This window comes from Ursus maritimus, unplaced genomic scaffold (genome assembly GCF_017311325.1).
Source record: "Ursus maritimus isolate PB19 unplaced genomic scaffold, ASM1731132v1 scaffold_12, whole genome shotgun sequence".
NCBI classification, from domain to species: Eukaryota; Metazoa; Chordata; class Mammalia; order Carnivora; family Ursidae; genus Ursus; species Ursus maritimus.
In genome coordinates, this window is record NW_024423564.1 from 68,112,853 (window position 1) to 68,138,088 (window position 25,236).

Sequence of the window (25,236 nt, forward strand, 5' to 3'; positions counted from 1 at the left end):
TCTCTGCATTCTCGCCATGATGTTATTCCATGTCTTGATTCCTACAAAGACTTTGGCTGGTTTTCCTGTCTCTAATCTTTCTTTGCTTTAATTTGGTATATCACTACTCAAATAATCCATTAGGTATACCTTGATAATGTGATGCTTCTGTTTAAAGCTTCTGTTTAGAGGCTTCTGGGTGGTGTAGTCGGTTGAGCGTCTGACTCTTGGTTTCACTCAGGTCATGATCTCAAGGCTGTGAGATTGAACGCTGTGTGGTGCTCCGCGCTTAGTGCGGCGTCGGCTTCAATTTCTCTCTCCCTCTGCCCCTCCCCCCTTCACCTGCGCCCACTTCTCTCTCTCTCTCTCTCCCCACTCTCTCAAAAATAAATAAATAAATCTTTAAAAAAATTCTTAGAAACTTCTGTTTAGCATTCTAGACTCTCTCTATTTGATTTCAGAATATATATCCCTCCCTTTAGTTAGGAGGATCTTTCTGCTGTCTTCTACACATGCTGGCCTTAGATGTGCCTTCCAGGACGTGGGATGCCCTTATCTCTCTTCCCCTCCCACTTTCCAAGTTATGTCAAATCCCAGGCTCTCTTATGGAGCTCTGTCTCCTAAATAAGGTCAATGATAATGCTTTGTGTGGTTGGGCCCAAAGTATATGTTTAAGGTGTTTATAGTTGGTTGTTTAGTGTAGACCCAGCTCTCAGAAAGCTGAATTAGCTCTGGTGGAAAGAGCTTGAGGTCAGAAATAGTGTGAAATGTCACATCTCAAGTCCTTTCACAATTAGAAGTTTGTTTCATTTATACTTGTAAAAATAGCTAAACATGTTCCTATAAATACCTGGTGGCATCTTTACTTTTGAAAAAGGTAGCTTTTATTTAATTTTTTGGTTTGGTCATTTAGTAATAAAAAAATCTCTAAATAAATTGTAGCACATGTTTTCTGCCCTTATTTTTAGTAACTCCCTATGACATTTGAGAAACAAGAATCTGAGGTTGGCAGTCTAACCCACAAATAATAGAAGAGTTCATTTAGTTTACTTTATTCTTAAAGTAGCTTTCCCCTGACTTGCTAGCTTGCTTCTGGCTCTTTTATTCACCCAAAAAATATTTATTGGGCTTCTACTATGTATGTAGCACTCTTCTAGGCATTGGGAATATAATAATGAACAAATAATAATCTCTGCCCTCTGGAACGTACGTTGTGATCAGCCGGGGTGTGGGTAGGAGAGTTAGACTACATAGGAACCAAATTACAATATATGTGTTTAAGTGCTGTGGAGTTTGCAGTTTCAATATGTGGTCGGGGAAGGTCTCACTGAAGAAGCACAAATGAAGGAGGTAAGGGAACTAGCTGTATGAGTATCTGGGGAAAGAGTGCTCTAGAAAGTGGGAACAGCAAGTGCAAAAACACATAGGCAGAAATGTGCCTGGTGTGGTCGAAGAACTCCATGGAGGGTGACGTGGCTGCAGCGGAGAGAGTGAAAAGGATAGTAGAGGGGGTCAGAGAGGAAGTGCGGGCCAGATCACACAGTCTTGTAGACCACTGCAAGAGCTTCAGCTTTTGCTCAGGCTGAGTTGTAAAGTCTTTGGGGGTTTTTGAGTAGAGCTATGACATGATGTGACTTATCTTTTACAAAAATAACTCTGGCTGCTGTGAGGTGAATAGATTGAAAAGGAGGCAAGGGTGAAAGCAGGAAGACTAGTTAAGAGAGAACTGGTCGAGACTGTGCAATAAATAAAGACTATGCAAAAAGGCTGGGAGATGATGATAACTTGGACCAGAGTGCTGCTGGTGATTCTGGATCTATTTTGAGAGTAAACTAGCCTTTACTGATGCTTTAGGTGTGGAGTGTGAGAAGATAAAGGGAGTCAAGGATAACTCTGAGGTTTTTGTTCAGAACACCTGATGAATAGAGTTGCTATTAATAGAGATGGGGAAGACAACAGGATGTACAAGATGGGAGAGGATGGAGAGGTCAGTTTTGAACAGGTTGAGTTTGAAATATTTGTTGGACATCCAAGTGGAGGTAGCTTCATAGATCACAGGGATTCCAAGGAGTACTCTGAGTGCTGATACCTTATTTGTTCAGATCCTGTTTATCAACTTTTTCATTAGAAAATATTTCACTGATTTGGAAGGAGGCATTTTCAATTGCTGTATTACTTCCTGAGTAATAATAGTGGGAAAAAAAATCACTAAGTTGTTTTCCTTCCTCCCTCCCTTCCTTCCTTCCTTCCTTCCTTCCTTCCTTCCTTCCTTCCTTCCTTCCTTCCTGGGATCTCTACACCCAACGTGGGGCTCAACTCATGACCCTGAGATCAAGAGTCTCGTGTGCTACCAACTGAGCCAGCCAGGCACCGCCTGTATTTTTAACTAAATGCTTTCTATGTTCCAGGCCTCGCTAATTTTCCCCCTTTCTCTCTCTCATTCTCTCCCTCTCTCTCTATATTGTTTAATTATCACAAAATACCATAAAATAGGTAGTGTTTCTCCTATTTTACAGATGAGGAATCTGGAGGCTGAGAAAGAAATTAATTTAAGGTCTTTTTAGCTAAGTAATGGAGCTGGAATTTGAATCAAGTTCTGGCTGACTACAATCCTGTGTTTACTAGACTTTAAGCTCCTTGGGCTTGGTTATTTTGTTCACTAATGAGTCTTCAGCAACTGGCACATAAAGGCATGCAATAAATACTAGTTGAGTGAGTGGATAAATGGATGAATGAATGAATACTGCTTCCCACACTTGAACTTACAGCAGTTAATCTGTTTGCCACAAAAACATTTGTCTCTTTCAAGGTGGTTTTGTCCATCCATTTGATGCATCTTTTCTCAGTGTTGGTAGTGACAGGACAGCAGGAGGATTTAGAAAAACACTTTAGGGGATTTCTAGCTAATCTTTCTCCTAATCCTCTCTATGACTGTGAGACTAGTGTGGCAACTGAATTTATAGAGCTCTTTTTGAGTTTACTGTAAACCAGTTTTTAACAGAAGTTTTGACAGGTGTGCTTTTCTTAACTTGATAAGTGGTATCATTCACGGCAACTGGGTCTCTTTGTAGGCCCTTGAGAGCTAGCTGTTCCTACTTTGGATCCTGTAGGAGAATGGAAGGACAGTGGAAGGAGGGTGGTCTCCCAATATACCTCTCGTACATTCCTGCTACTCAAGGGCATTTCAGCATTCCTTACACCCCATACATCATCGCTGTCTGCACTTTCTGTGTTTACTTGTTCTTCGTGTTGGTCTTTTCTTGTTATCATGGTCACCATTATTTGCTTATATAGTACATTTTAGCACATTTCACCTTCCTGTAGTAATTGCTTATGCTTATTTTCTATTCAACAAATAATTAAGCAGACACTTTCGGTCAAGGGCTTATTTAGGTCAACTTCGAAAAAGAGAAGCTAGTCTATGAAGATGGCAGAACAATTGTCTAAAGCCTTCCTTTTTTTTTTTTTTTTTTAAGATTTTATTTATTCATTTGAGAGAGAGAGAGACAGCCAGCGAGAGAGGGAACACAAGCAGGGGGAGTGGGAGAGGAAGAAGCAGGCTCCTAGCAGAGGAGCCTGATGTGGGGCTTGATCCCAGAACGTCGGGATCACGCCCTGAGCCAAAGGCAGATGCTTAACGACTGAGCCACCCAGGCGCCCCTGTCTAAAGCCTTCTTGTACGTGTAGCACAAGTAGCTGCTTAATAAACGTTAAAGTAATAACCTGTAAAAGTATTAGTATAGTGTTTAGCCTTTCTACTATTTAGCTGATAGTTCTCTTTTCCTTCATCCCCAACCTCTCCCACTTTCTGTGGTCTTATCAATCACCATGTCCACTTTACCTTCTTCCTATATTGAATCCATTCACCTTACACCAGTTCCTTCTGCCACCATCTTGCAATAACCTTCTAACTAGTCTATCAGTCTTCTTCTCCCCTTAAATCCATACTACCCATGTTGCCAGCCAAGTGGTCCTTTTAAAGTACAAATATATATTTTAACTATCTTAGCCATTTTTAAGTGTACAGTTCAGTAGATAGTATTAAATACATTTACATTGTTGTGCAACAGATCTCCAGATCTTTTTCATCTTTTACTTTCTGTTTCTATGATTTTGACTGCTCCAGGTACCTCATAAAAGTGAAATCATACAGCATTTTGTCTTTTTGTGACAGTCTTTTTGTGCTTATTTCACTTAGCATAATGTCCTAACGGTTGATCCATGTTGTAACATGTGACAGGATTTCCCTCCTTTTTAAGGATGAAAATATTCCATTGTAAATATATACCACATTTTACTTATCCATTCATCTGTTGATGGACAGAAGCACAGTGTTTAATCCAAATCTAATTTTGTTTCTCCGTGTATAAACCCTTCTGTGGCTCCTCATTGTCCTCAGGGTTAAGTCAAAACATCTGATCCTACTACTGCTTGTCTGTGTGGCCTCACTGCTCACTTCTCTGACCTCTTTGCCGCTGTCTCAATTATGTGAACTTTTTCAGTTCCACAATGGGACATGACCTTTTCCATTTCTGGGCCTATGTACCAGCTCTTCTCTCTGCCTAGAACACAACCTCTCCATCTTCCATTGGCCTGGCGAACTCTTACTTAACTTATTTTCTCTTATTTTCTGATATCCTAAGGGTAGGTACCCCTCCTATTTACTTCAATATTACAATAGTATTTATCATTGATTTTTATTTACCGTTCATGTATGTAGGTTATAAATTCCTTAAGGGCAAGGACCATTTTATTTACATTGTTATCAGTTGCTTCCTAGTATAAAGCCTGAAAAATGATAGCTGCTTATCATATTTGTTGTGAATAATCAGTGGCATTTTCTGGCTCAAAACCTTCAGTGATTTCTTCATTGATTATAGCGTAGTTTTATAACCTTAGTTGCTTACCAGAATTGCTTAGGAGCTTTTTAGAAAGTGCAGATGCCAGGACCTCACACAAGACCCACTGAATTAAAGTCTTGGAAGAGGCCTAGGTGTCTGTATTTAAAAATTTCATGAATTTATAAAGTGCCTAGCTTATCCTGTGCACAGCTAGGTTTAAAACACGGAGTTCAGGGGGCGCCTGGGTGGCTCAGTCGGTTGAGTGACTGCCTTCGGCTCAGATCATGATCCCAGGGTCCTGGGATTGAGCCCCGTATTGGAGTCCCTGCTCAGCGGGGAGCCTGCTTCTCCCTCTTCCTCTGCTGCCCCCCCCCCCCGCTTGTTCTCTCTCTCTGTCTCTCTCTGTCAAATGGGTAGGTAGATAAAATCTCTAAAAAACAACAACAACATGGAATTCGGATACTCTCAGTTTGGCATCCTAGTCCTCTGTGCTCTAGCATCATCTTGCCTTTTTTCTGCTAGGTCTTCTTTAACAAGTACTCTGTCCTTCAGACAAACTACTTTTCATGTGTTTACTAAACATGGTCTGCGTTTTTTTGCCTCCTTATTCATTTTTTTTTTATCTTCAAATGTACTCTTTCTCTTTATCCTATAGAAATCTTCTTTCTCTTCAAGACTTGGCTCAAAAGTCCACTTATTTCTTCATAAAACCTTTTCTGATTCTTTCATTGACATTGTTTGCTCCCCCCTCCTTGCCAAATTTGGCCCTTCCATTGATCTTCTTCTCGTGTGTGTGTGTGTGTGTGTGTGTGTACATATACATATACATCTTATTACACATTTTGTCATGTATTAAAGTTATTTTTCTTTGGTTTCCCTATATAAATATAAGCTTCCAGAGTAGAAGAAACCCAGGCTTTGGGGTCAAAAGGCTTGGGTAAAAATCCAGACTCCACCATTACTAGTTGAATAACCATAGGCAAATTATTTAAATTCTCTAGGCTTGATTTCCTCATTTATAAAAAAATTTTTAAAAAGGATAACAAGAATGTTTTGGGATGTTGCAAGGTTCAAATGAGGTAACTATGAAAGTGCCTTATACAACCAATTAGTTGCTGGTTATTATAGGGGTAGTATTTTACTCATCTGTGTATTCCTGATCTCCCAGCAGTACTTTGTAGTTAGAAGCCACTTTAGAGATATTGACTAAATGACTGAATAGGGGCAAAAGGAAGCACATTTTATGCCAAAGTGGAGGTAAATTTTCTTTTAAAAATTTCTTTTAAAAATACATTTAAAAATGTATTTTGGGGCCTGTACGAATGGCTAGAACTCTTGCCTCATGAATGGAATCATTTCTAAATGGCTTTTGTGTTGTTTAATTATAACACCTCTTGCATAGTCATCATTTGACTCTGTAACTAATTTGCTCAACAACTTATTTTCCATCCAGATTAGCTCGTCAGTCAAACATGTATTTCTGGTACACCCAGAAGGAACAGAACTGAGCACTGGACTTTTGGAAATACAGATAAAACAATAGACATCCTGCTTACCTGATAAGTCAACGAAAGTTTTGGATAAGAAAATATTTCATTTTTTTTAAACCAATAATTTATCGTAGTTGGCAGTACCAGGGACACTTTAAAAAAAACTTTTTTTTTTTTTTGAAGATTTATTTATTTATTTATTTGAGAGAGAGAGAAAGAGAGAGTAAGCAAGGGGAAGAGCAGAGGGAGAGGGAAAGGGAGAGAATACTCAAGCAGACTCCATGTTCAGCATGGAGCCCAACTTGGGGCTCAATCCCAGGACCCTGAGATCATGACCTGAGCCAAAATCAAGAGTCTCAACTGACTAAGCCACCAAGGTGCCCCCCCCAAACTTTTTTTTAAAAAATTTAAAATCAGACATACTCATTAAAGAAATAGCTGTTATTTCTGGAATGTTAAGTGTTATATGTATTTTCTTTTTTCATCCTTACGACAACCCTGTGAGATATAGTCGTTATTACTGCTATTTCATGTAAGAAGAAAGCGAGAATTAGAGAGATAAAATTTGAAAAGTGATTCTCCCACTTTTTACCCAACTTAACGCCTCAATTTTTAAGTCTTAGTTTAAATTTTCAGTTCTTTGGAGTGGCTTTTCCTAATGACCTCCCTACCTCCAGATTGTGAGTTGGGTTCTAATTCTCGTTGTTAGCACTCTTTTTTCTTTCATTGTAGCACATCTTATAACATATAACATATAACTCTTCATTTATATGAATGTTTGTTTATTGTCTCTCTCTCTCCCATATTTCCATGAGGACTAGGGCTGTTTTCTGTTTTGTTTACCACTAGCAAGAAATAGGTAGCAGGTCATTGAAGGGATAGGGGTCAGGTTAGAAGGATTAGTTGGGTTTCTTCAGGCACTGCTTTTCTATCAAGTCAGGAAAGTTAAAGACAATGTTGTTACATGTTGGGAGGCTGGACTGTTAGCCGAGGGCACCACAGTTAAGGAGAACAGTTGTGTTTAGTGTGGTTCTTAGTCTCTTCACTACCTATTTCTCTTGATGAAGCTAATATGGGTTGCTTTGGTTACTTGCAAGGACGTTATAGAAGGAAGATGTCTGATATGGGGCTTAGAATGGCTTACCTTTCAGATATATTCTGTCATATTGTTATTCTGTAGACTTTGGCATTGTTTTCCCTATGAATATGTACTTTGTACTTTTGAAAAAAATTTTTATCCATCATGGCAAGTGAGATAAATAAGAACAGTATAGTAGACATATGCTGGTACTAACTTACCTTTAAAAAAAAAGATTTTGTTTATTTATTTTGAGAGAGAGCAAGCAAGGGGAGAGGCAGAAGCAGAGGAGAGAGAATCTCAATGAGTCTCCATGCTGAGCAGGGAGCCCAGTGCTGGGCTGGATCTCATGACCCTGAGATCATGACCTGAGCTGAAATCAAGAGTCAGATGCCTAACTGACTAAGCCACCCAGACTAATCTTGCCCCCTGACTAACTTATCTTGTACGTAACGTCATCAAATACTTTTCTGACACTACCTAAAAGATAAGGAGGCATTCATGAAGATCAGATAGAAGAACATTAAAATTTGGGGAAAAAGACAGAGGCTAGATCATGCAGGGTCTTACAAGCCATGGTAAGGATTTTGAAATTTAAATGCAGCAGGAAGCCAGAAGGGTTTTTGATAGGAGGGAATATGATACAATTTGCATTTAAAACACAGCAGCTTGGCTGCTCTGGGGAGAATAGATTGTTGAGGGGCAAAAGTGAGGGCATGGAGACCAACCATAGGAGAAACTTATATTAGAGATTATATGACAGATGTGGATGGTTTGGACTGGGGTGGTATCTATGTGAAGATCTGTCTTGGAAAATATAAACACAAGGTCTTGACTGTGACTTCGATAAGGAGAATGAGAAATCAGATGGTACCCAGTTTCTAGGTAGGTGGTGGTGCCATTTACTGAGATGTGGAAAACTTGGAGTAGAGCTGGAATATTTCTCCTTTCTCTGCTGTGTGTATATTACCTGGGAACCTTTTTTTTTTTTTTTAAATATAATGCTGTAATTGGCATAGTTTCTTCACTATAGAATACCAGGCTCAGTCTTTTTCTTAGCCCAACTTAAGGCTCTTCCTTGAGCAAGACCTTCCCGGTCTAAGCCCTGAAGACTGAGGTAGCTGATGAGAGCTGACTCATGGAGTGTGGAGAAGGAATCCCTATATGTAGATAGATGGCTAGGGACACTTCATTCATTAGTTCATTCAACAAGTATTTATGGGGGCCTACTTTACCAGACACGGTATTGAACCTGTTTTCAATGAATTCATGAAAAGAAGTTAATTATGTGTCAGGACCTTCTGAATTTATTTGGAAAGCGTTTCAGAATTGAGTGATATGTTCTTTCTCTGCTTCTTGTCATTTGGAAAAAACATTTTTTCAGTTTAGAATCCCCAAAATCCTTCCGAATGGCATTATATCCAGATCTGCTGCTTTACTTAAATTGAGAGTTGGCATTAGACTAGCATTAGCTGCTTCCCTGGGAGTCCCAGTGGCTGACAGGAAAGATAATTTTAAACAAGTTGGTAGAATAAATCCAGATTTACACTCAAGATTAACCACCTGATTTTTCTCATTCTCTCATTAAAGAGGGGACATCATTCTGACATCTGAGATGGTTTGAAACCAAGGAAAAGAGAAGGCTCTCTTTTCTTGTTTGAGGCTATAGATACTTGTGTATATACCAGACCTCAAATCTGTTTTGTCTGCAATAGAACCAGACCTGGCTGGGTCCTCTGTCTCCACCCCTTCCTTTGGTAACTTGTAGTAGTCTTCATGGATTTCTGTGAACATGAGGGTATTTAGTTACCCATTTGACCTTTACCCTTTGGAAGAGATTTCTGCCTGCACTTGGAGTGACTATTGGGGTGGGAAGCTATCTTCCCATAGCAAGTTGGAAACCTTTCCTCCCTTTCTACCCCTCCACCTACTGTTTGCCACTAGAAGATACCCTTTAAACTTGTTTGCTTCTTTTAACTTCTGCTTGATTTATTCCTTATTCCGAGGCAAAGTGGTATGCTAATATAGGCAGAGTAGGTAGAAGAAATGATTGGTTCATTTGAAGATGCAGTTCCTTTGATATAAATCACCTTAATTAGAAACTTCACTTCTTTTGGTTTCTATTTTCATTTTGTCCACTGTCAAGCCCCTTTTCCTCAGATATGATGGGGAGCCAGGGTGTGTTTGTCTTCCTTAATGGATTGCTTTGTTCGCTCTGAGCCCGGTCACCAGGTGAATGTCAAAGATTCCTATGTGGGTCTGCAGAGTGCTGGGTTGTAGTAGATGTGGGGTAGCATGCTGGAGGTAAGAATAATTTTAAGCATGAACGCAATAGCCTTATGGATTTGGGAATACGAAAGCAAACTGGATGAAGTAGTTAGGAGCCCCGGCCTGATCTTAAATCATGTCTACAACCATTGATTGTGAGTAGAGCATCACAGGGTAAAGGGAACAGTCTTACTATTTCTTAGTTTATTTCTTTGAGAAGATTTATTCTACGGATTTATCTTTTAATGTTTAGTTTATTTAAACAAATTTGATTTTGATTATGAGATGTTTGATGGAAGAGTTAAAAATCTGGGAAAAGCTTAATCACACTTTTTCAAATCTTGTAGGTAAACAGTCATTTTGATGTTTATAGTAGCTTACATGCATAGAAAAACACTCCTACTGCTTCAGGTGTGTTAAGCAAACATATTCTTTTTTTTTTTTTTTTTAAAGATTTTTTATTTATTTATGTGACAGACAGCCAGCGAGAGAGGGAACACAGCAGGGGAGAGGGAGAGGAAGAAGCAGGCTCCCAGCCTAGGAGCCTGATGTGGGACTCGATCCCGGAACGCCGGGATCACGCCCTGAGCCGAAGGCAGACGCTTAANTGTTTTACATGTAACAAAATACATATATATATATATTTTTTTTTTTTTAAGATTTTATTTATTTACTTGACAGAGATAGAGACAGCCAGCAAGAGAGGGAACACAGCAGGGGGAGTGGGAGAGGAAGAAGCAGGCTCATAATGGAGGAGCCTGATGTGGGGCCCGATCCCATAACGCCAGGATCACGTCCCGAGCCGAAGGCAGACGCCTAACCGCTGTGCCACCCAGGCACCCCACGCAGTTATATTTTTTAAGTCCATGTGATTTTGACCACTTGAAGGAGTTTGCCAATAGTCTGATAAAAGTATCCTCAGAATTTTATATCACTGAGTGGCCAAATGTACTGTTTTGTGTTTCATTTTATTTCCAGTGTTACCATAATATCCGCCATATAGTAGGCATTTTTTTTTTTTTAAAGATTTTATTTATTTATGTGACGGAGAGACAGCCAGCGAGAGAGGGAACACAGCAGGGGGAGTGGGAGAGGAAGAAGCAGGCTCACAGCAGAGGAGCCCGATGTGGGACTCGATCCTGGCGTGCCGGGATCACGCCCTGAGCCGAAGGCAGACGCTTTAACGACTGCGCTACCCAGGCGCCCCTATAGTAGGCATTTTTACTATTATTATTTAAAAGATTTTATTTTTAAGTAATCTCCACACCCAACATGGGGCTCTAACTCAAAACCCTGAGATCAAGAGTCACGCACCCTACCAACTGAGTCAGCCTGGTGCCAGTAATGCCAATAATAAGCATTATTAAATATTTGTTTTGGATGCTATTTATCAGAAAAATTCTCTAAAGGCACACTTCCCTTTTGATCTACATTGAATTGGAATGGCTTCTAATATGAGAGAGCTTAAAACCTGTCTGCATGTATTTAAATGTACTTATTCACTTGTTCATTCAACAATTTATTGTTCACTGGATACTGGGCTCACAAAGTTGAGAAAGACCTGGTCCCTGCCATCAAGGTTATAGTACAATGTGGTAAGCAATAGTAGAAATGCATACGGGGGGCTAAAGTGTCACAAAGTATAGAATAGGGTGTTAGGAAATGCTTTCCAAAATAGAAGACTTGAGCTAGGATTAGGAGGATGAATAAGAGTTAACAAAGCTATGAAGGGGAAGAAGAGTATTCTGGGCAGTAGATAAACATATATGAAGGCAAAGAGAGTGAAACATTTAAATATGTTCAAACACATTTTGGGTTCCCTTTCTTTTTGGGTCAGTTCGTTGCTACTGACTGTTTCAGTCAGGCAAGCCCTAGTGGACCTCCTGAACAGTGGCGAATGCGGGTTTTGGCAGATGAAGGGATATATGCTTGTGGTGGCTGCAGAACCTCGAGCTGAGAACAGGAGGCTCCTTGGGGGCACAAGCCTCCCACAGGGCGCTCTTGGGATGCCTGTCCTGAAATTACCCGGGGCAGTAACAAAGCTTGCTTTTCTTCTTCAAACCAAGCCAGCAGGATGGGATGTCTGCTAGCCTTTGTGTTTGGAGCCAACCAAAAAACATACAGTGGCTGGCACAATGGCATTGTTGGGCTTCAGTGAAAACTAGGTCGGGGCCCGGGCCCTCATCTGTGGAGGGCTTATCCGAAGAACAGAGGTTTGACAAGTCACTGATTTGGTTATTTGACATTGATGCTGGTTTCTGATGTGTTTCTGACTTACTGATGGAATGTAAGATGATAGGACCCCTTCTTATCTTCTCCAAACACCTGAGTTTGGAATCTCTGAGTTACCTTTCTTTTCCTTCAGTTCTCGTATTTACCACCCAGTTGCTATATCCTTTAGACTCTATCTCTGCGTTTTCTAACTCTAGTCCACCTTTTCATGCCTAAGTCAGGAATTTGGTCATGTCTCATCTGGACTGTCACAGTACCCTCCAGACCTTCCTCTAGTTCCTTCTCTATCCTGCTACCAGCATGACCTTTCTAAAATGTAGTTTTGGGCATGTATTAGTTTCCTAGGGCTGCCATGACAAAACACTACAATGTGGGTGGCTTATAACAACAGAAATTGATTCTTCTACAGTTCTGAAGGTTGGAAGTCCAAAATCAAACTGTTGACAGGGCCATGTTCTCTATGAAAGCTCTAGGGGAATATCCTTCCTTACCTCTTCCTAGCTTCTGGTGGTGTTTCTTGGCTTATAGATGTATCAGTCACATCTCTGCTTCCCTTATTACATAACACTCTCCCTGTGTGTCTGTGTCTCTTCTCTTTTTATAAAGATACCAATCCTATTGGACTAAGGGTCTACCCTACTCCGGTATGATCCCATCTTTATTTGATTTTCCATCTGCAAAGACTCTATTTCCCAAAAAGGTCACATTTACAATTACCAGGGGTTAGGACGTGAGCATATCTTTTGGGGAGACATGATTCAACACACGACAGATCATAATATACTCTACCTGTAAATCTTTAGTGCCCCTGTGATCTGACAAATTAACTGTAGATGTTTCATCTTGCTGTTCCAGAACTTCTCTAAAAATTACACATTTGTAATAATAAATAAAATAGTAACAGCAATAGATAACAACTGACATATACTGAGAACTTTCTTTGACATTGTTCTAAGCATTTTACACATCAATTGATTGAATCTTTATAACTCTATAGGTTAGGTACTAATCTTTTTTTTGAGGGGGGTAGATAGTATTCTTATTCCCATTTTATAGATGAGTATTAAAGAAATTTAATGACCAACCCAGGGTCACACCGCTAGTCACAGGTGAGAGTCCATCCTAGGCAGTCTAACTCCGTGGTATGTGGGCTTTTCCACTATACTGTACCGTCCATCTTTATTTTTTAGCTTCATCCCTTCTCCCTATTTATACCTCATTCAGGAAAAAGTAAAGGAATAACTACTAATTTCTGCACTTTATCTTTGTGTTCCTTTTGCACAGATTGTCCTTCTTATTCCCAGTCCTACATATGGGCTTCCATAAAATGGAACTGAATCCTCAACAGTGAGTGATTAGCCAGGCCTGGGTGAGGGAAGGGTATTCCAGGTAAAAGGACCAGCAACGTGTGCAAATGTGCAAATAAGCAGGGGTCAGACCTGTATAAGCAGGAGTGAAAGGCTTCATATTCCATGCCAAGTAAGGGTTGTGGGTTTTATCCTAACAGTAATAGGGCATCACTGAATAATTTAACAGGGGATTGACTCTAGGTGGGCATTTCAGAAGGAGTATTTGGCTGTATTATGGAACATGGATTGCAATGAGGGCTGTGTCTGTTTAAGATACAAGAAATGGACAAGAAGACTAGTTAGAAAGCCAGTGGAATAACCCAGGGAGGGGTTATGAAGATAAGATATTGATAGTGGGAAGAGTGAGTTGTATACTATGAGCTAAGCACTATGCTGGGCATACTTTGTACGCATTATTTCCTTTAATTACTCCCTGCCTTTAATTAAACCCCAGATCCTGTTGCTTCTACCTCTCAGCTGTCTCCAGATATTAGCCTCCTTTTCGTTCTTGCGGTCATTGTCTTATTCACACCTTCCCAGCTGGATGACTCCAGAAGCCTCCTAACTATTCTCCTGGCTTCAATTCCTGACTTTTCTTTCTTTTTTTTTTTTTAAAGATTTATTTATTTATTTGACAGAGATAGAGACAGCCAGCAAGAGAGGGAACACAAGCAGGGGGAGTGGGAGAGGAAGAAGCAGGCTCCCAGCTGAGGAGCCTGATGTGGGGCTCGATCCCAGAACTCCAGGATTATGCCCTGAGCCGAAGGCAGACGCTTAACGACTGAGCCACCCAGGCGCCCCGACATATGATTTCTTGCATACGTAATATTGTTTAGTCTCCAGCACACATTTATTTATTGACTGCCTTTTAGGAAGAGTCTTTAATGAAATCAAGTATCAAACACAAATGAAATGGTAAAAACTCTGTTATAATATTTTATTAGACCACGAGTTGGAAAGGCAGGTTTTAGTGTAGATGAAATTGGGGAAGAGTCACTAAGAGGTACTGAAGTACCTATCACATTTGATGGGCTGATATTACAGTTTTCTGAACTTGAAAGTTTAAAAGGACAACAATAAAAAACGTAAAAACTTCTCTCTCTAGTAGGTTAATTAAGTGCATTGCCAATGCCTTAGGTTGTTTTGTAGAGCTGCTCAAGGGAGTGGTCTGGAAGAAAACAAAGCGGAAGCAGCTGTTACTCTCATTCTGGGAAGCTGGTGTAGTTGATCTTGCCTCTGCTTCCCACAGAGGGATTTGTTCAGAGGACACACCAGCTGAGCCTGCCCTGGGAGTTGCTTATGGGGAAGTGAACGTCCCAGCTAATGGGCACACAGAGTGTGTAGCAACTTAGAAATCTTCCTTGTTGGCAGATCTCAAACTTCCTTTCTTCATACATGCAAAGGTCTTGAGACACTCCGAAGTTGTGGTTTCTGAAGGCCCAGAGGCTTATCAGCCCCCTCTAAAAATATTCACCAAAGGCAAGCAAGAGAAATGGGTTCTAACAATAAACTCCATTTAGTTTCCTTCTCTGGTCCTGGTTTGTGCTTCTTCCATCTTGCTGGAAAAACCAGAGCCTACTAGTGGTGTGATGCGCCCCACCTTTCTCCTCTGCTCTCCACCTTCTGCCTTGATCTATGGATTTCTCAAGTCTTTAGAGACATGCTGAAAAGAGTAAATATGTGTTTTTCTGAACCAGAATCAAGAGTACTGGCTTAGCCTGGCCCAGAGAGAATGCAAATATAGCCTTTTCATCATAGTCTTTTCTGCCTGGCCCTCCATTGGGAAACCTCAGGGGCTCCTGAAGTCAGGCCTTCACGTCGCATCCTCACCATTATCAAGGAAGTGAACCAACACCTTTTTAGGTCTTTCTGGCTCTCAGAACTAAAGAAATTTGTCTGTATGATTAGCGTCCACTGTGTTGTCCCCAATAGGCTTGGAGTTTGCAAGTTCAGTTTCTTTTTAGCAAGCGAGCTCCTTAAATGTGAACCGTGGACAGATTCAACTAAAGTGAAGAGATGAAAGGCGCTGTGTTAATGCCGTCGTTATGCCCATTTTGAGATTTCCAAGATGGATTAAAAACAGAATGAAGCAGATTGACAGGTTTCCCTTTTGAGAAGTTAGGTTTATTTTTAGCCATTCTCTGCGGTGCCAAGCCTGCTCCACCGCATCCGAGGATTTGAGCTGCTGCATCGTGCTGCCCCCAGCTGGTCCTTTTTGGTGCTTATGTTACCACATCGTGACATCTCATTATGTGGCGCTTAAATATTTTTCTAAGCACTTTCATATGTTTGTATTAGATTCACATAATGACATTGTAAGTTATATGGATCAGGAATTATCTGTTTTATAGGTAGGAAAGCTGAAGGATAGCCTCATTAGTTGATTTGTCCAAAGGTAATTGGTTATTAAGAGGCAGAATTGGACTAAAATTCAGATCTCTTGCCTGCTATCCCTTTAGGTTCCCTAGTCTTTTGAAAAATTCAGTATCACCCCCCAAAATAGGTATTTAAGAGCTTAATTTTAGGCTTAGAGGAATTTTCCCCTTTATCTCTTGTGGAAGCAGGAGGGAGATAATATATCATGTGAGGTTTAAATAAATTCATGATCTAATTGGTAAAAATTTTTGAGCTCCTGTTCTGTATGAGGCTCTTCGACTCAGATGCTGTGGCCTGTAACTCTAATGTAATGTAGTGGGGAAGAATGTGGACCCTGGGCCAGACTGCCTGGGTTTGAGCCCTGGCTCTTAAAGTCTAAATGCCGTTTATAAAATGAGAATAATAGTACACTTAATTCATAGGGTTATGTGCAGATTAAACAAGATAATTAATGTAAAGTTCTTAGACTAGTGCCTGGCACAAAGTAAGCACTATATAAATAAATACTAGTTGTTGCTATTGTTATTATTATTACCCTTGCTCTTATTATCATCTCTATGTAAATACATTTATTTGCTCTTTTTTTTTTTTTTTTTAAGCAAGGCAGCCCTTCATGGGTATGTAGAAATGATGAACAGCCAATTTACTGAGAGAGTACATCTTCACATAGTTTCTCCACAGCCTTATCTTCCGTTCACTCCTCAGTTCACTTTGGTCTTAACTCTGGTCTTAACCAACTCCTTTGGCCATAGTTGCCAATGACTTCTTAGTTGCAAGTTCAGTGGGCACTTTTCATGCTCACCTTACTTGATCTGTATGGCATTTGATACTTTTGGTCATCTGAACTTTGGAATGTTCTCCTTCTTGGGCTTCTATGGTAACATTCTTGCTTGGTTCTTCCTCTGCCTGCTCCTTTAAATGTTGCCATACCTTAGGATTCTGTTAATTTCTCACTTCATATGTTAACCCCTGGACAACTTCATACATCCCTTGGCATCAGTGATTACTTCAGCTCAATGTTACTGCCTCCTAAATGTTGGTCTTTAGCTCAGTCTTTGTTCCTAAACTTTAAGCTCTTTTTAGGACATATCTACCTTGGCTGTCCCACAAGTGCTTAAACTCAACATGTCATAGCTGACCTCACTATTTTTTTTTTTATAAAGATTTTTATTTATTTATTTGACAGAGATAGAGACAGCCAGCGAGAGAGGGAACACAAGCAGGGGGAGTGGGAGAGGAAGAAGCAGGCTCCTAGCAGAGGAGCCTGATGTGGGGCTCGATCCCATAACGCCGGGATCACGCCCTGAGCCGAAGGCAGGCGCTTAACCGCTGTGCCACCCAGGCACTCCTGACCTCACTATTTTTAACCTTGCTTCTTCTTCTAAAAATCTGTCCTTCTCTCTATTCTGTGGATATTGAATAATGGCATCCAGGGACTAATAGCCTGGATCAACCTAGGGATTTTCATTGTGCTTGTTCCGTCCCCGCCCCCATCCAGACAGTCATCAAGTTTTGTGTGTGTGTTTGTTTGTTTTTAACTCTGCCATCTAACTGTATCTTGAGTCTTGCCCTGTTCCAACGTCTGCACTATCGCCTTAACTGAGCTACCGACCTCGCACCAAGATTATTGCAATAATTGCCTATTTACCTTTCTCCATAGTCTCCACCTAATCCAGCAATCATACCATTGCTTAAATAATCTTTTCTTTGAAAAGCAAAGATGAACATTTTGCTCTTCTGCTTAAAAGGCTTATTTTGTTCCGATAGGATAAAGTCCATATATCTTAGCAAAGTATAGTGGCCTCACCTGTTTCTACTATTCATGCACTCTGGCCATATTGAGTAAATTAGTTTCCTGAATGCACCTTGCCCTTAATCTATAACTTTGCATATATTGCTCCCTCTGTGTGGATTGTCTTTCTTTCCTGGTCCTCCAGGTCATCCTTTTGACTCCTTATTTCCTCTCTATAGCTTCCTCTGATATGCCCAGATGGACTTTGTAACTTTATCCTCTGCAGTCATAGTGCTGTCGCACCTGTACAAAGCGGTATTTTAGCATTTACCACAGGATACTGTTTGTACCCCTTAATAGATTGTCATCTCCGCAAAGGCAAGGGTCTTCGTGTGCAGCGCCTGCCATAGTGCCTGGATGCCAACTACACCCTCAGTAACTTAAAAAAAATTAAAAAGTGTAGAATCTCTATCCTCTAGGTATTTATTTTCTGATGGTTTCACCACCAGCCTAAACGTTCCTGACAAATGGTGGCTGGGTTTTTCCTTTTGTTTTGCAGTATATCAACTCCGGAAACCTGGAACAGTTGCTAGACAGTAACCTGCATTTGCCATGGACCGTGAGGGTGAAACTGGCCTATGACATAGCAGTGGGCCTCAGCTACCTTCACTTCAAAGGCATTTTCCATCGGGACCTCACATCTAAGGTATGAAGGCTGTACTTGCACAACTCTTGGAGACACTGTCTTCCATTACCAAAAAGCTATGTTAAGAAACCAGTCAGGAGGCGCGTGGGTGGCTCAGTTGTTAAGCGTCTGCCTTCTGCTCAGGGCGTGATCCCCGCGTTCTGGGATCGATCCTGGTGCTCTGGGATCGAGCCCCGCATCAGGCTCCTCCACAGAGAGCCTGCTTCTTCCTCTCCCACTCCCCCTGCTTGTGTTCCCTCTCTCGCTGGCTGTCTCTCTCTGTCAAATAAATAAATAAAATCTTAAAAAAAAGAAAGAAAGAAACCAATCATTAATGAGCTTTGAAATGATGAAGATCTCATATAGATTTAACATTTAATCACAGAGAATACAACATAATACTCTGTATAGCTAGTCCTTAGAAAGCCAATTGGCTCACAGCAGATACCTTTTAGTGTTGAGCCAGGCAACACATATATCTTAAGAATCTTAATGCTTGACTCCAGTCTGAATGAGTGTTGCAGGAGCAGGTGACATGGGAGAGTTAAGAGATTACTGTCCTATAGGAGTGACAGCAGTCATTGCAAATTGGGAGCCTGTGTCTTAGAGTTCTCTCTCGTGGCTTCAGGACGTAGCTGTTAACTGAGAGCAGGGGTTCACTGGTTTTGTCATTTGAATGCAGGTTTTGAGGGCTGTAACGTACTGACCCATTTTCTATCTGTGTGATTGAGTTTCTGCCCTTCTGCCAGTTCTTCTTTGGCATCAGCTAGTCTCTTGCTGTCCAAATTGCTGTGTGACCAGGTTAGAAAAGAGTTGCTTTTAGAGGAAGTTGGCCATGCTACAAGGCAGGCACTTCAGGGCCAAGTGGCCCAGGACACCACCGTGACCAGGCCTGTATAAACAGTATTGTTTGATCATTGATGTGGGAACTATAAGCCATCTAATATGACTTCTGTGCAAGAGTTAAAGTCTTCTAGAGAGGTATTGAGGAGGTTCGTACTTGCCCAAGAATAGCTGTCATTTAATTCCAACCCCCCTCAACACCTACACATGCACACATATAGACATGCATTCACAGACTCCTGCACCCCTTCTGTCATGAATGAGGGGGAAGGGAGCTTTTTTTAAGACAAAATTTGCAGAGGGGACACAAGCAAGCTGTACTGTCAGAGCCAATGACGCCTAGAACAGTAAGTCCTTGGCTACCTCACACACGATGGTTCTCGTGTTCCACACAGCAGTACTGCCCCTGAGGGACCCTGGCCATTGGTTTATAAACTACTACAGAGAAAACAGCTTTGGGGACGTGGATGTGTGGCCCCTGGGTGTGGCAGGGCCATTTGTAGTGAGCTGCACTGTTACTGAAGCAGCATTAACGTCGCAAGTGGAGGGGCGTGGGTGGCTCAGTCAGTTGGGCGTCTGACTCTTGGTTTCGGCTCAGGTCATGGTTTCATGAGTCGTGAGATCAAACCCCACATCAGGCTCCCTGCTCAGTGAGGAGTCTGCTTGAAGATTCTGTCCCTCTGCTCCTCCCCCTACTCGCTCACTCGCTTTCTCTGTCTCTGAAATAAATAAATAAATAAATCTTAAAAAAAAAAAAAAAAAAAAGACAGCAAGTGGAATCTGGTGACCAGCTGAGGCCTAGTTATAAGGAGTCCTTTATCTTTATTGGGACCTGAAAGGTGGTATCTTATCCCCTCTTAGCCTTTTCTTCTTCCTTAGAATGTTTTAGAAAATCAAGACTAACCTGCTCTTGTTCTAGGCAAATGGGTAGGGTCATATCAAGACACTGCCTTGGGTTGATGATAGCCTTCTCTCACCTCGAGCAGGCCGCCGAAATCACATCTTGGCAGCCTATTGAGAGAGCATCATTTCTTCCAAGGTTGAGGGAGATCCTGATGAATTATCTATCAGTCACATAGATATTTCCCCCCCACATGAATATCTCCTATGCCTGGCACCACGGATGAAGGAATATTACAAAAGGACAATTTCTGACCTAGAGGTACTTACAGTCTTGTTGGAAAATAATTAAAGAACAGCCTGCAGCATTTAATAATTGAGTGTTCAGCTTCAGACTGTAGGTTTTCAGGGAAAAGAAAGATCACTAGGTTAGGGTGGCTAGGCTTTCTGGAGCAAAGCTCCCCCAGCGAGTTCCTAAGAGCTGATCATATTCCCTTCTGTGCTTCCAAAGCAGTTTGTCCCATCATGCAAGTGTCAAGTATAGCTCTATCTGGGCTTTTCGTGTTATATTGTAAAAATGACTAACCTCTTTGGACCTTTAGGGTAAGACCACTATCCTTTGGTTTTCCTAATAGGGAGTGGGTATTCCCTTGAGATGAGAAATTAGGAATTTAGGAGAAAGAGCTCCCTGTGTCTCTGGGCTATGATTTCCTGGGTCTGAACTGTAAGGAGGTATTGAGGATACTTCCATGTGGTGGGAACAAATGACTTTGCAACCTGAAGACAGGTTGGGAGGTGCACTATGGGGAATCTCAAGTTCAAGAAAAACAAGTGGATCTTATAAGCCAGACCATCCAGTTCTAGAGACTGTCTGTGTTCCTTCTCCTTTAATCTCTGAACTTTTGGTAAAGTTTTGTCTGAATGTTTCAGCCTTATTGTAACTGTGTTGCAGGGATTAGGGAGAGGGTTGTATGGCCATGCACAGAGCAGCCCCACCCAGGAGACCTGTTTGGTGGTGATAGTGGCCGTAAGAATGAGAAGTCCGTAAGGGATAAATAAAGCTAAAGGGACAGAATAGGGCTTTAAGGTTTCCAGGTGGTCTCGTTGCCAACCTTGAATCTGAGCTTGCTTTCTTTAAGGACAATAAAAGGCTTACTTATATTTTAGTAGTGTCTCCATCATATTATGTGATTGTTCTATTGTGTTGTCTCCCACTAGTATACAAGTGCTCCTCTTCCTCACCTTTTTATTCCTAGCACCTAGCGTAGAGCCTGTCGGAGGAGGGGCTTCCTGGCCTTCTTTCAGAGAATGCAGTTGATAGCACAGAGGCCAAAACATCTGCTTGAGAGCTTGGATTTTGAATCTCAGACCCAGTTTGTCCCACCTCTCCAAGTGACTTAAGTGCTCTTGGGACCTTAGTATGCCCAATCTGTAAAGCAGATTCTGTCCTTGACCTCACAGGAACCATCAGCCTGAGCTTCTCAGACCAGAGATGACAGGAGACTTACAGTAGTGGAAACATGTTCCAGGCGGGTAAACCAGGGCAGAGAGAAGCAGATGCTTTTTTCCAAGTGATTGTGAGCCTATAGTAGAGGAAAAAGGAACCCTAATTTCCTATCAGAGTGATTCCTGAAAATAGTATTGCCTTTGCAGGATTCACACGTCAGTGGTTGCTGAAACACTGCTTTCAAGAGTGAAAAGCCTCGGGGCACCTGGGTGGCTCAGTTGGTTAAGCGTCTGCCTTCACCTCGGGTCATGGTCCCGGGGTCCTGGCATCTAGCCCTGCGGGGGGGGGGGAGGGGTCCCTGCTTAGTGGGGAGTCTGCTTCTCTCTCTCCCTTTGCCCCTCTCCCTGCTTGTGCTCTGGCTCGCGCTCTCTTTCTCAAATGAATAAATAAAATCTTAAAAAAAAAAGTGAGAAGTCTGTTGGATAGGGCTGTTCAGTCTAATTTTGTAATTCTAAGAAATAGCCGTTTACAGATTTGTGCAGTGGTGATGCTGATAGTTTACTTAGTAAGAAGTAAATATGTAATATTCAGTTCATGAGCTCCATTGAGAAGCGGCAATCACCCCACACAGGCTCTTACCAGTAGCTTAGGAGTAACTGGTACAACTGTACGTGAGGTTGGCTTGTCGGAGCGGCCAAGAGAGCAGTTTGCTTCTGCTGAATACTGTGACTTCCGAGGAGCAGGCAAGCACCACTGGTCTTCTTCCCCCCAGGAGTATGGATTGTGAATTGTACCTCTGTTCTTGGTTGTGGGTTTTGGTGTTTGGTTTTTCACGGACTCTAAAGAAGCCACGCTGGTGATTCCAGAGTGAAAAGCCTATTCAGCTGCGGTCTTAGGCTATACCACACAACTATGAGCAGAAAATGCCAATTTTCAGAGACTGAAGAGAGCATGAATTAGGAACAAAGCTGAATGCTGGAGAGACATAGAGTGTCTGTTGTTAGGGCACTCTCTAGTTTTGTTGTTGTTGTTGTTGTTGTTTTCTGTGATGAAAACTATCAACAGCTTTTGGGAACCATTCGTACTGGCCTATTAGAAGACATAGTATTGGAGACATAGAAATTACTGGAACCCAGTCTGTATCATTGATGGTCTCTTAGTCTGGTTGGGGAGACAACTATGTGAAGGTTATTACATAAGAGCTGTGGGAAAGATATGGGATCACAGGGTGGGATAGAGAGCAAGGGGTGGGACCCGTTACAGCAAACCAGATAATCTTCTAGGAGACTTGGACTGTAGCAGCCTCTGGGGCATTTAGGAGGGCATTCCAGGCTCTGATCTCTCTGTGCTGTGAAAAGAACCTCTTAACCTTTCTTGAGATGTAGAATCAGTCCTTTCCTCTCTGATCCTAACTGGGTTTATGGAGTGAATTTGTTGGGGGTGAGGGGAAAGAGGTAATGGCACATTGAAAGCCATCTTGTTGCAGAGATAGCTTTAGCTTGGAACTAACATTAACAAATGGACTTGACATTTCTCTACTCTGGCGGCTTTATTCAGTGCTAATACTGACTATGCAGCTGTTCTAGGAACTGCTCTCAGGTGTCTGCTCTGGCCCAATTCTGAACGATTTGTGTTGGCTTCCAGAAATGCATTCATGGCCACCCATTTGAGTCCCTTGTCAGCTCAGTCCCCACAGTGGAGAGTTGAATGTATGATTAGTGTATGCCTTTGACACATGTGAAAAGAAGCCCAGTTGTTTCAATTATCTGCCCAAACTTTCATATAACAAACTTTTGCTAAGCCCTTTCTGTGTGTCTGTGACAGAGATGGGTCTGAGACAGAGATGAATGGGAGCATTCTGTCACTGAAGAGGCAAACATAGAGGTCTCTCTGCCGTGGTGTGATGACTTCTAATAGGGGAGGGGACACAGAGGAACGGGAACCAGGCCGCAGTAGTGACTAGGCTCCTTTTTGAACCTGAAAATCAGGAACCTCTCACCTCAGGGAAGTCTGTCTGAGCCTCCCTTATGTCTGCTGCTTACTCTAGGCAAGGATACCTTTTTTTTTTTTTTTTTTAGAGGGGGGGGGGGGGGGGGGGAGGGCTGAGGGAGAGGGAGAGGGAATCTTAAGCAGGCTCCACGCCCAGCACAGTGCCTGATGCAGGGCCCAGTCTCACAACCCTGAGATCATGACCCCGAAGTCAAGTTGGGCACTTAACCAACCGAGCCACCCAGGCGCCCCAAAGACACGTTTGAAATAAGCATTCCTCGTTCTTTATGTACCGGACCTTGTGTTCCACACAGCCTGAAAACTGGTCTGGCTTCTTCAGAACCCCACAGTGTTCTGGGCTTCGTGTTTTGTACTCTGTAGCCACATAGTTATACTGGGGCCATGTCCGAGTTGGGTGACAAATGCTAGGACTGTACTAGATGCCTTTGGGTTTAGGAAGCATTTGAGATAAGTGGCTGGAGTCCCAGATGAAGAGGTCTTATGGCATTACACACAGTGCTGCCTTCTGCGTGGGCCCTGGCCCCTGCTGCGCTCTTAAGACTGCATTGCTTCTGCCATGGCCTTGCAGTCCCTGGGGGAGAGCTTTTCAGCCTCTTTCTGGGGAGGGCAGAATCATGGGAGAACTCTTCAGAATTGGGAGACCTGGGTCTTTACCACTTATAGTTGGAAACTTCTTTTTTCTCATCTTACATGTAAAAATCTTGGATCTGCCCCCCTGACAATGTTGTTTTGACTGTGTTTGTAAAAAATGTTTTGCAATTCTTAGGTACCATATAGACAGAAGCAGGCAATCTTTCCCTTACCTAAGGGGCTAGGAAATATTCTCTGGGCCATCTCCCTGTTAAGGCATCACTGCTCTCCTAAAGCTTATAGTGTCTAGCCATAGGAAGGGACTATACAGACACTTTCATTATAACATGGTAGATGCAAAGGTTACAGAGAGGACAGCGCATAGGATGCTTTGAAAAAAGGGTGTTTAACCCAACCTGAGGGTACAGAGTAGGCTTCTTGGAGGAGGTGGTAGCTGAGCTGAATCTTGAAAATTGAATTCTACTTATTAGTTTAGTTTAATTATTATTAGTGCACATGCTGGGGGTCATATTCTCGACCAGAGCAGACACAGGGAATTGCATAAACGAAGGCATAGTGGCATGAACCGTATGATGTGCAGACTGGGAGGGAGGAGTAGTAGGGAATAAGAGTTGGAAAGAGAAGACTCTGATCATATATTGTCTAACTTGGATTGAATCTTCTAGACAGGAAATGAAGAAAACCACTCAGCTTTTTTGAGATATACTTCACATAAAATAAAATTTACCCTTTCAAAGTATATATTTCAGTGGCTTTTAGTATATTCAGCCATCACCACTATCTAATTTTGGAATTTTTTATCATTCCAAAATGAAAGCCCCACACTCTAGTCCCTCCTCCCTTCAGCCCTGGGCAACCACTAATCCATTTTCACTTTTTATGGATTTGCTCATTCTGGACATTTCATATAAATGGAATCATACAATATGTCACTGACAGCTTTTAAATAGGGGAGTAACACAGGTTTACATTTTACTAAGGTCATGCTGGCAGGAACGAGGAAGGTGGATTATGGAGATCAAGCTTGGACCAAGCCAGAGAGACCAGTTAGAAGAGCATTGCAAGGGGGCCTGGGTGGCTCAGTGGTTAGGCATCTGCCTTCGGCTCAGGGCATGATCCCAGGGTTCTGGGATTGAGCCCCACATCGGGCTCCCTGCTCTGCTGGGAGCCTGCTTCTTTCTCTCCCACTCCCCCTGCTTGTGTTCCCTCTCTCGCTGGCTGTCTCTCTCTCTGTCAAATAAATAAATAAATAATTAAAAAAAAAAAGAGCATTGCAATATTCAGGGAGGAATGAGAAGGACCTGGACTAAGGCACGGGTAGTGGGGATGAAGAGGGAGGGACCGATTTGAAAAGAAATTTATTATTATTATATATATATTTTAAAGATTTTATGTATTTATTTGACAGAGAGAGAGACAGCTGCAGAGAGAGCACAAGCAGGGGGAGCAGCAGAGGGAGAGGGAGAAGCCAGCTC

General features: G+C 41.9%; 1 protein-coding gene across 1 annotated transcript in view; it reads left to right on the plus strand.

The window, feature by feature from the left end:
• Positions 1 to 25,236, plus strand: part of TESK2 (testis associated actin remodelling kinase 2) — a 126,921-nt gene that overhangs the window by 94,757 nt on the left and 6,928 nt on the right. The window contains exon 5 of the mRNA XM_008699292.2: positions 17,905 to 18,051. Within this exon, the coding sequence (XP_008697514.1) occupies positions 17,905 to 18,051 (147 nt within the window). The remainder of the gene's footprint in view (positions 1 to 17,904; positions 18,052 to 25,236) is intronic.